Raw genomic sequence first — 12,057 nt, 5'->3', positions numbered from 1 at the left:
GACATAGCGTGATGCATGCTTTCCAAAGTGGTCATGTAGAAAAGAATTGAAACCTCTTGAAAATGATCCGGATAAGAGGCACTACTAGGAGAAACTGAAGAAGCCCATTATCATTGATTCCAATATAGTTAGATTTAGAAAAAATATTAATAATAAGGAATTTTCACAATATGTCATTCATTTGTAAAACTGAGGTTTTTTTTTTTTGAATAATATGTTTATTATTTCACCTTGATACTCACATTTCTCACATAGGTTTGTTTTTTCTTCAAATCTACCTATCCATGTACGCTTCAACATAAGCAAAATAACTCTTTTTAATTTGTTTCTCTTTTTTTTCTTGTTTCCACGAAATGATTCTTGTTTTATTATTTTCCTAAGTTCTATAATACAACGTCCTATTTTAGGTAGTGACCTTCGCTGTTGTTTTTTTCTCTGTTTATATTACTATCCAGTTAATTTCTGTTTTTAAATATATTATTCCTGTTTTCCTGCTGTATTTATTATATAAATACAATTCTCCAACTAATGTTTATTCTTTACGCTGCCTGATCTCTCTTGAGATTTGTACGAGCGAAAAACAATTCAACTTGCAAGAACAAAGAACTGCTACGCTTGTTTTGCACGTCGTTTTTACGTGGTTTATGTACGTTATCTATCGGATCGTTATTCATGGTTCGTGTTGCAAAAAGTACAAATAGTCAGGGGGTCTCAATGCCGGACGCTTTTCTTCAATCGTGTTCTACACTAAACCTGCAACATCTCTCCATCCCGCAGGTTGGACAATTTTGACTGAAATTTTGGAAAAATCAACACCTAAACCTAAAAATTATCACTGGAAGCCAACTGTTGGGACCGGAGAAAAGCATCGGCTGCCTCGCTGATTAAGGGGGGAAAAAATGATTAAACTCTTTCGCTTAGAGACGATGACGATTTTGCGACGAAAAATGCAACTTCCGCGGGCATCGTCTCGGTAAACAACAATTCAATAACAATAAATTATTTGTATTTCTGATTTTTCTCGCGACGATCGCTTTTGGGGGAGCGATCGGCGAACTTTGTTCCACCACACCTAAGGAGTGTATCGGAAATTAACTATAAACATTCAGGATGCTCTATCTCGAAGCATGTTTGGTCTTATCATTTCGGTTCTTCTATCAAATCTTCACAATACAGTCAAGTTTAGAACAGCCTGAAAAAATTTGAAAAATGTTTAGCATTATTGAAAATATTGTAGAATGAATACATCTCACAAATTAAAGTTTTGGACACATTGCTGTTTTTTAACGATTTTTCAGCGTTTCAATAACCTGTAGCGAATAAAACTTGTACGGCGAAAAATCCAAAAAATATTAATTATTGTTAGCAGTTATGTACATATAACATATCACCGAACACCAACTTAAAAAAAAATATTTATGATCGAAAAATCCTCAACATTTAAAAAATGGCCTATCCTAAAAAAACACTAATTTTTTGTCGAACTTTGACAGTCTGTTTTAAATACCTTCAAAGGTTATACAATTCCGTTCTTTACTAAAGCTACCTCGTCGTTGATTTTAAAAACATTTCCAATTAAAAAAAATTGAATTATCAATTTGATGTATTTTTTATTTGCGTAATCTTGCTTTGAATGAGCATCAAAAAATGGGGTCCCTGAAAAATGACCTTTTTTCATTTCAAAGAATTGCGCTAAAATGGAGTCGATTTTTTTCTTGAAAATATTTTTTTACCTATATTATGAGCAATCTGGGAAAGAATATTATTGCGGTGAAATATTTTAAAAAATCTAAAAATTTTCCATTTTTTCCGCAATTTTAAATTTTTAAGAGGTGTCCAAAATTTCAAGATCATGCGTTTAAACTTTGAGATTGATGTCCATGTAAAATTATTATTTTTACAAAAGCAAAAGTGCCATTCTTTTTTCTGAGGATTTATACAGTACTTCCAAAAATAAAATTATGTATAAGTCGAATAAATAATTTTTTAGGATGTTTTGAACATATATAGTTAATTTCCGATACACTCCTTAATCGCCACCCTCTTGAAAGGAAGGGGGAAGGGAAGGGGGTAGGGGGTTCCTCACTTACAGATTCTCACGTAGCTTATCTTATTACATACACACAGTTTAGTAACTGTTTTCTCTCTCTCTCTCTTGCTTGCTTCCTTTCCTATACATGTTCTTCCTTAGCTCAATCACAGATAGTTCAAACACAATCATTTTTTTTTATTTAGTTCTCGTCGATAGTCTGGCTTTCATCCTTACTTCCAATATTGGTTCAATCCGTTTTGCATTCTGTGGGTTTCTATAGGCCCTGACAGCGCCGCAGTGCTGCCGCCTGGCGGGAGTCGTATGGCAAACGTGAGAAAAAACGAGACAAAACACGTTTGTTTATATTTCTTCACGCATACGATGACAGATACAAATGGGATTTCCCATTGGAGTGAGTGCATTTTTGCTGCCGTCAGAGCCTATTAGATGCCTTCTGTCTTTATGGGCGGTAACGGTAGCAGATGGAGGCAATAATGGGTTTGCGCTATTTTTTTTTATTCTGCTTTTCTTCTGATCATGTTCAGTATGTGCTCTCAACATCTTCGAATAATGTTTGTATGTAGCATATTGTCCAACTGCTCATCGTCGTGTATTGTAAACCATGCCCACCAGATCTCAAAATTATAATTATTCTCATAATTATTGATGACCGTAGTACAAGAATATGCGAATTAAACATCTCACGAAAAGTTCATTTTGAATATGATCTTTTTACATATCTTGCAAACAGAATAGTACCCCAGTAACATTTTGATGATCAATTAGGCAATTAGTCTAGAAGAGATTTTGAGAACCTTAATAAAACCGACTACCTTTCATTTTGATTATTGAATGGTTCTAAGAACCACTTCTAGTTTATTTGCCCAAAAAATTTCCCTGGGAATTTAAAAGCTTCGAAAAAAGTTAAAATTTCCATGAATTTCCACATTTTAAAGCATTTTGAAAATGTTTGAAATGTTGAAAATATTATTTAAGAAAAATCGTTCAATGTGAAGGCTTACGTGAAAAAAAGGAGAAAGAAATATGTTTTGCTTTTTTACGCACATTCTGACAGTTTCTTACATATTTTCTCATAAGTGCGATAAAGAGTTGATATTTCTTGCAACATCGTAGTTACGAATATAAAATATAGAAATAATCGGGCATGGTCTACTGGTTGAGCATATAGAGTACCTAATTCACCCATCTAGGGATGGACAACTTCCACCTTTTACTCGGTCGAATTGATGAATGTTTGAGAGTTTCTGCACTTTGCGAACTTTGTTGCTTGGTAACTTGGCTTTGAGAAACTGTAATGATGATTTAGAGCAATAGTCGATGCAATTGTTTCCTCTTCCTGGATGACACATGAATACCGCCATGACGGCTTGGTTGAGTATTGTTGGTAAATTGGCAAATGGATGCTTCGGAAGGAGATTTTGGTAAATACATAGATAGCGCAGATTCAGAGTGTCAATTTCATAACATATAATGACAATGGCAGTCTGAATCTGTGTGGTCTATTGTTTGGTGTTGTCTCAGTGGAGATGATTTTGATGGATTTCAATGGCTATTCATTTGAAATGACAGTCTTTTGCATTTGAATCTTTGTATCTCTCAATACCAAAAATTATTACTGTATTTTAGGATTTTACTATCATGATTTCATATCTGAAAAAGGAACCGAAATGAATCTAACTAAGAAAAATGATTGAAAGAAGGTCGTTAACATTTCATGATTTTCGTTCCAATGATCGATGAGTGTATGTCTGTGAAATAATTTAAACGTAATAGTAAACTTCATCCAATTTTTTGAATAGATCTTTTAAGAATGAAATGTAGTGCTGTAAGATTGTATCAATTGGTCAGATGAACACATTGTCGATCAATAGAATAGCCTTGAAATGTTCCATATTTGCGTTTTTTTCTCATTCCATGGGGTTGAAAATATTAGCGGCAAAAAGTGAATCAAGCACCGGGCGCAAATTCTAATACTTTTCAAGTCGACAAACAGTGTGAGTGTTCCCTTAAAGGATGTCGTTCATTTTTGGTTACATAATCGAAAATTGGTTTCCTACTTTCACGCACAATGTATTTCTTCTTCTTCTCCACCCAACGTGGGTTTTGAAAAGAGTAGGGTCTCATTTTCTGTTTATTTTTTTTTTACATAATTGTGTTAACTAGCATTTATTTTTTAATCGTCTCATCTCTCACGTGTTTTAGCTTAGCACAAATATTATCGGGGACTATTTACAATTGGATAGCACTAGCATAGTATTTTGTTTTGTTTTTTTTTCTTCATAAACCAAAACTGAACGGAGCGGATAATGCTTTCATTTAAAAGTTTTCTAACTACAGTACCATACTTTTTTGTTGTTAAATTTAGTTGATTAGAGTAAAATTGCGTTCGTTTCTGGGGAATTCAACAGGGGAGGAAAAGAAAGTAATTAGTTAAACTATGTAGCTTACTGTTCTCAGTACGATGTTTTATAAAGGATATATATTAGGTGAGTCATTTGATTTTTAACTATTTCAGTCAACAACGTTAATGAAGTGAGTTTTTTTTCTAACCCATAAATATTCTTTGTCTCATCGTGCAATTTTCAATAGCATTTTTAAAATAGACAATATTGTGCTCATTCTGTGAATGGAGTGACATGACAAGTCGGAGTCGGAGAAATCCGAGACTTTTGTCACGTCACTCCATTCGCAGAATGAGCACATATGATATGAGTTATCTTCAATTTGTTTGATCACAGTGAACAGATATCCAAACAGAAAAAGTTATCTCTCGAATTTTGAGTAGGAATTCGATCTGAATCTGTCACTCTACTTGTGTTGCCATATCAAATTAATGCTAAATTTCTTGTGCAAATTTGAAATCGGACTTACAAAAGAACTGATACTGAGCCCTTAAAAGTTCATTATCGTTGAATCAAAAAGAAGAAGGAGAGAGGGGTAGCTTTTATGAAGCTTCACTCAAAATTTCACCCAAATAACACACTTGTCACCGAAGAGTCAGGGCAGCGTAGATTTCTGTTGCGCAGAAGTCACTGTGACTTACTTCTAGCAAGTAACTATTTATGTGTAAGAATTAAGTCACAGTGACTATTCTGTGGCAAATGTGTTACTTGGGCATGCATAGTTCCACCTTCATACGTGGGTGCGCTGGTAAAACGTATCTTGATTTTCAACAGTGCTGCTAGTTTGCCAAAGAGGTCTTCATGTTTATGCAGTTGCTAGGAAACTCAATCCCACATAAATTGTAAGAATTCTGTAAAACGCAGTTGACCAAAGCAGTTGAAATTCGAATGACCCAGTCTGTGTAGTATTGTCGAGGCTGATATCTGATTGCGTTTGTTACCTAACTAAGGGTATTGTGTGTTATCATTTAATTAAATATGGCGACTTGGTTGTTCTGAATGCGATACTTGCTTGTAACTCTAGTAAGGAGGGGAGTTTTTTTTTTTCAGTAGTAAAATTAACATATTTTTTCCATGATCTAAATACATAAATTGGTTGTATCCATCAAGTAGGGGGTAAATGAGATTAGAACGGTTGGTTTTGCTTGGTAAAATTTGTACACTTCCACACCTAGTTTCTGACTCTTTACACAAAAGGGAAGCAAATTTCCAAACGCAAGTAGTTTTAGTATACTTGTTTTCACGAATGTTTTAAGTAGAACAAAGAGTATATCAACTTATTGCTTGAGCTTTCCATACTTTTATTCTGTGAACATTTTGTTTAGGTTTTGTGTTTGTGTTGAAATCATATTTCGGAATTGCCCTCAAATGTCTAAAGCATTCGACGAATTCCCACCATGAACCCCCTCTGGCTGACGACGAGGGGCTCATGCATGTGTACATTTGATTTACATCATTGCTATACGAATAGATTTGTTAATTCCTAGTTAACTACTTATAATTTTACAATCCTACGGTTTGACTTTGACGCGTTAAATGAACACGGGCACGCGCGCTACCCCTGGACCGGAGTACAAACGGTTGACCGAGGGGCATGTGCGTGTGAGTTTCTCTGCGCGATTTTCCTGAATGAAGTAGTTAATGAGACGAAAGAAGACAACGAGTACGAAAAGCGTGCCCTCCCGCGTATGAGGAGTGGCTTACTGTTCCCCAGGGGGGTAACCATTAGTGCCTGCTGGATCCGGCCAACCCCGCCAGCAGGATCACCGAGCATGTCAGCATTATGCTCGACACGGAGATTCGGTTGGAATTACTTGTTTTACCGTCCGCTGGCGTGTTGTTGCCGCTGACCGGTACGTTCACGTTCAGGATGTCCGGACGACGAGGACCTACGAAGAATTGAATTGAATCATTGAAGTGAAATATCGCCATAAGAAATATAAAATTACCTTCTCCTGATCCGGAGCCGTTTTCACTGTACTCGTCATCCTCGTTGGAGTCGTAGTCTTCCCGGTAGTGATCGCCAGAACCTTCCGCCATATCGGATAGCATTTTGTCCGAATCGCTCTTGAAGGCATGGCTGGAAACCTGTGAAAAGTCCCAAACGTTAATTCCCATATTTTCCAGAAAATTCGTATAACAACATACCGCTTTCGTTGCCACATTTTTCAAAGTGATCAGCTTGTCGATCAACATCTGTAACCGGCTGTCCCGCGGGAACTGCTCGCTGCTGCTGCTGTATGGCACCTCGGGGTTGTACTTCTGCGACATCGTCGGTGCACTGTCGTGCGTGTAATCTCCGAGGCTCGTGCCGGTCCAGCAGTCTTCGTTGCGGGTGTGGTATTCTTCGTCTTCACACAGCCTGGAATATCATAGGAAAGTTGAAAATGAGCCGCGAGTTTAGTGTAATTCCAGCTGAAGTATTGAGCAATATATTGTTATTGAAGGCCTCTATTTGTTTTATTTAACATTTTTACGCATACCGCAGTGCAAATATAGATTCGGACCACTACCTAGTCGCTGTATGCATGCGCTCAAAACTTTTGATAGTTATTACCACGCGTCGAAGTCGAACGCCGCGGCTATCGAGCAGTTGTGTAACGTAGAAGTGGCTCAAGACTACGTATAGCAGTTAGCAGTGGCCCTACCAACGGAAAAGCAGCTTGGCGCAGCTACACTTCTACCAACTAGGCTGCAGCACTAGGCTTCGCGACTCCGAGTCATTGAAACGACTGGTACGACGACGAATGTGAACAGTTGAAAAACGAGAAGAATGCAGCATGGGCTCTATATTGCAACACCGTACGAGGGCGAATGAGGCACGTTATAGACAGGCGTGGAAAAGGCAGAACTCAGTTTTCCGGAGAAAGAACGCCAGCAGGAAGAACAACATCGCGAAACGATGGATGAGTTTACCACGGAAGCTCTACGAGAACCTGAACCACTGCGGCAGAGGCTTCAAGCCACAAGCCGAAATGTGTCGAGACAATCACGGGAACCTTCTCACAAGCAAACGTGAGGTGGTCAAGAGGTGGCGGCAGCGTTTCGATGAACACCTCAATGGCGACGTTGCAAGCACCGAAGGTGGCGTGGTAACATATCAAGGAGTACGTGCGCAGGACGAAAGATTTCCAGCCCTTGCCCTCCAAGAGATTGAGCAATTGAGGAGGAGGTTGGCCGGTTTAAAACATAACAAAGCCGCTGGAGCAGATCAACTACCAAGCGAGCTTCTAAAATACGATGGAGAAGCACTGGTGAGAGCACTACACTGGGTCATTACCAAGATTTGGGAGGAGGAAGTATTACCGGAGGAATGGATGGAAGGTATCGTGTGTCCCATCTACAAAAAGGGCGACAAGTTGGATTGCGGGAACTATCGCGCGATCATACTACTGAGCGCTGCCTACAAGATACTCTCTCAAAATTTATGCCGCCGTCTATCACCGATTGCAAGAGAGTTCGTGGGGTAATACCAGGCTGGATTCATGGGCAAACGCGCTGCAACGAATCAGATGTTCGCCATCCGCCAGGTGTTGCAGAAATGCCGCGAATACAACGTGCCCACACATCACTTGTTCGTCGATTTCAAATCGGCGTATGATACAATCGATCCAGATTAGCTATGGCAGATTATGCATGAATATTCCCGGATAAACTAATATGATTGTCAAGGCGACGATGAATCGAGTGATGTGCGTAGTTCGAGTATCAGGGACACTCTCGAATCCCGTCGAATCTCGCAGAGGGTTACGGCAAGGCGATGGTCTTTCGTGCTTGCTGTTTAACATTGCTTTAGAGGATGTAATAAGGAGAGCGAGGATAAACATGAGTGGAACGATTTTCACGAAGTCCATTCAGCTGCTTGGTTTCACTGGTGATATTGATATTATACCTCGCAAATTTGGTACGATGGCGAAAACGTGCATTCGACTAAAACATAATGCCAGGCGTATCGAATTGGTAATGTGTCAAAGACAATGTACATGATGGCTCCAGAGAGGAGTCACCGCGCCCGCCACCCCGAATTTCTATTGACTATGATGAAATCGAGGCGGTTGAAGAATTCGTGTACTTGGACTCCTGGTAACCGCCAACAACGACACCAGCAGAGAAATTTAGAAACGCAATGCGGCAGGACATCGTGCTTACTTTGGACTCCGCAGAACTCTACGATTGAGCAAAGTTCGCCGTCACACAGAGTAAACGATCTACAAAACGCTGATTAGAGCGGTAGTCCTCTATGGGCACGAAGCATGGACTCTACGTGCAGAGGACCAACGCGGCCTTGGTTTTCGAACGGAAGATGTTGCGTATCATCTACGGCGGAGTGCAGATGGAAGACGGGACTTGGAGAAGGCGAATAAACCACGAGTTGCATCAGCTGCTGAGAGAATCAACCATCGTGCACTCCGCGAAAATCGGGAGGCTACGGTGGGCGGGTCACGTTATCAGGATGTCGGATAGCACCCCGACTAAAATGGTTCTCAAGAGTCATCCAACCGGTACAAGAAGACGTGGTGCGCAGCAATCTAGGGGGGGGGTCGATCAAGTGGAGGATGATTTGCGGGCCCTCCACAGAGTGCGGAACACACAGCCATGGACCGAGTAGAATGGAGACGACTCATACGTACAGCAGAGGACACTCAGGCCTTAGTCTGACCGGTAAAATAAGTAATTCTTTCTATAGTTCTAGATTTAATGCCATTGAAACTCATTGTATTCCTTTAATTCTTCCTGACGCCTACCATATGTAATAGAAATTAGTTAAAAACAAGTGTTCTAGCCGACATGGAGATGTTCTACCCATATTGAGCCCCAACGTGGTATCAATCAGCGAAAATGATACCACTATTTACCCAACTAGATCTATAACCTTGAAATGTCCCGCATCAGTCAATTATGAAAAGCGAAAAAAAAAACCGCGCTCAACTCAGCTGATCCAGAACCCGACATTCAAAACCAGCCGCCAATCGACCGCGCCGAGATGTCTGATGTCTAATTAAAATTCCCCTTCAATTAATCAATTGCTAATGGTTCGAAAATTGCGCGCAGAATACACAAACGGTTCGCAATCAATGCCATGGCACTGCACTTCGCTCGCTCCAAACACACCGAACGGTTTCAGGGAGGAACGGCGCGACGGTGGTGCGTTGATGGGTGTCATAATGGAACTAACTAATAACAATCATTATCATGCAAATAGATGCTCCGCCAGAACCAGCGAGCGAATGAATGCAGGGCAAAGCTGTGTGCGAATGTGCAAGATCCGCTCAAATTCATGCCCACATGCACCGCCACGGTGCAACTGAACTCCGTGTACCTACACCGCGATGGATCCAGTTGCAGCAGCTGCATTCGACGAAGGCGGACCGTTGCGGTCCGTCCGACAGATAGGGATCAATCAGCGATAGGTGTTGGATGAGTGTCGGTCGAGGCGAGTTGATGACTTCAGTTAGTTTCAAATTGGATGTGATATGGAAAATAATCATTCGATTATTGCGGCTGCCGTTGCGTTGCATCGGAGCCGGACGATGCGGGAGCCGCGTGTTCAGATTAATGACGATGCGACAAACACGAGACGGGCGTTTAACCAAGGTCAGATTAGGAAGATGTCTTATGTCGAATTCGTTTTTGAACCTGGGTTAGAACTGGATTGGCGGAAAATGTGTAAACAAACAAACGTCAAACAAACTCAAACAAACTTTAGTACAAGCGAAACCGAAGTCGGGTTGGGGTTGAAACTGTGATCTCATCCAGTTCCAACCCAGGTTGGAACTGAATCAAAAACGAATTCGACATTAGGCATCGTCCGTTTGACCCCCTCCACCTTCATAACACTTTTTGCCTTTCTCGTACACTGGAAAGGCTATATGTTCACTCCAAAAATGACTTTTTGATAGGAGGCCCGGAGATTCGAGTCACATATACCAATCAACTCAGCTCGACGAATTGAGGTGACGTCTGTGTGTGTGTATGTGTGTGTGTATATATGTGTGTGTGTATGTGTACAAACGAACTCACGTCACTTTTCGACAATAAATCTCAACCGACTTTAATGACCGACGATTCATTCGACGCGGAATCTGGTCCCATTGTTTGCTATTGAAAATGGTTCGGATCGGTCCAGCCGTTCCGGAATTATGGCCATTTAGGCGTTCCGGATCGGTACCCCAGGAAGGAATAGATATGAAAATGCAACAAGCCCACACATGCGACACACCAAACCACGGCATTTTCGATAATATGATGAACGGTAAGCAAGAAAATAGTCGCAGACCATATCTGAACCGGTAATTTTCCGGAACCGGTTCCGAAGGTTCCACCAGAAGTGGCCAAATATAAAAGTGAACCAAACCCATACATGCGACTCATCAAATCGCAGCTTTTTCAATAACCTGATGAACGGTTAACAGGAAAATAGTCTCAGATCATATCTGGACCGGTAGTGTTCCTGAACCGGTTCCGGGCGTCTCGCCGGAAGTGGACAAATATAAAAATGAAACAAACCCATGCAAGCGACACGTCAAATCGTGCCCTTTGCGATGATGAACGGTTAGCAAGAAAGTGGTCTCAGATCACATAAGAAACTACCGGTGTTCCAAAACCGGTTCCGGAGGTCCCGCCGGAAGTGGCCAAATATAACAGTGAAGCAAACCCAGGCATGCGACACATCAAGCCGCGGCTTTTTCAATAACTTGATGAATGATAAGCAAGAAAATAGTCTCAGACAACCTAAGATTCTACCGGTAGTGTTCCGGAACCGGTTCCGTATGTCCCGCCAGATGTGGCTAAATATAAAAGTGAACCGAACCCATGCATGCGACACTTCAAATCGCGGCTCCTTAGGCGACCTGATGAATGGTTAGTAAAAAATAGTTTTAGACCATATTTGAGACAACCGGTGGTGTTCCGGAACCGGTTCCGGGTTCCCTCCGGAAGTAGCCAAATATTATTTTTTTGTCTTTATTAACGAGATTTTTAACTCGAAGCTAGTTCATCTCCGAAGGAAGAACCTACGTTTTGTGAATATGTCGGGAGTGAATTAGTAAGAAAATAGTTTCAGACCACATTTGGGACAACCGATGGTGTACCGAAACCGGTTCCGAGTGTTCCGCTGGAAGTGGCCAAATATAAAAGCGAACCAAACGCATGCATGCGACACGTCAAATCGCGGATTTTCCGATAACCTGATGAACGGCAAGCAAGCAAATAGTCTCAGACCACATAAGAAACTACCGGTAGTATTCCAAAACTAGCGTTGGGTGCTTCGTCGGAATTCAAAAGTGAGAAAAATTAAAGCAAGCGATAGATATCTTGACAAAACTAAGACGATCTCATTCAATCATCTCATTTCAGATTCCTGAGGTGTAATAATGCAGAAGGTTGGGTCAACGTTGTATGGGAAAATTTAAATTTAATCATAATAACTTCGAACAAAGTTTTTCAATTCTCTTTCGCGTCTAAAATGACTGCGTAAAATTTTTGTGCGACTGGTTGCTCCCGCACGCACTGCAATGTGGTTGAAAGTTGAATGGGATTCAGTATGAAAAATTTCAGTTACTTGCATGTTTTTGTCAAATTTTACATGCATCTTGTAGCCAA

General features: G+C 40.7%; 1 protein-coding gene across 1 annotated transcript in view; it reads right to left on the bottom strand.

Annotated features, from left to right (window-relative positions):
* Window positions 1–2,473: 2,473 nt before the first annotated feature.
* The window catches only part of LOC109420434 (division abnormally delayed protein), a 325,353-nt gene continuing 315,769 nt past the window's right edge, over window positions 2,474–12,057 (bottom strand). The window contains exons 6-8 of the mRNA XM_062854521.1: window positions 6,604–6,817; window positions 6,405–6,543; window positions 2,474–6,344 (exon numbers count right to left, since the gene is read on the bottom strand). Coding sequence (XP_062710505.1) covers window positions 6,181–6,344; window positions 6,405–6,543; window positions 6,604–6,817 — 517 coding nt within the window. The 3' untranslated portion in view covers window positions 2,474–6,180. The remainder of the gene's footprint in view (window positions 6,345–6,404; window positions 6,544–6,603; window positions 6,818–12,057) is intronic.

Source organism: Aedes albopictus, chromosome 2, assembly GCF_035046485.1.
Source record: "Aedes albopictus strain Foshan chromosome 2, AalbF5, whole genome shotgun sequence".
Classification (NCBI taxonomy): domain Eukaryota; kingdom Metazoa; phylum Arthropoda; class Insecta; order Diptera; family Culicidae; genus Aedes; species Aedes albopictus.
The sequence above is the reverse complement of the archived record's forward strand: the minus strand, read 5'-3'. Positions and strand labels throughout refer to the sequence as shown.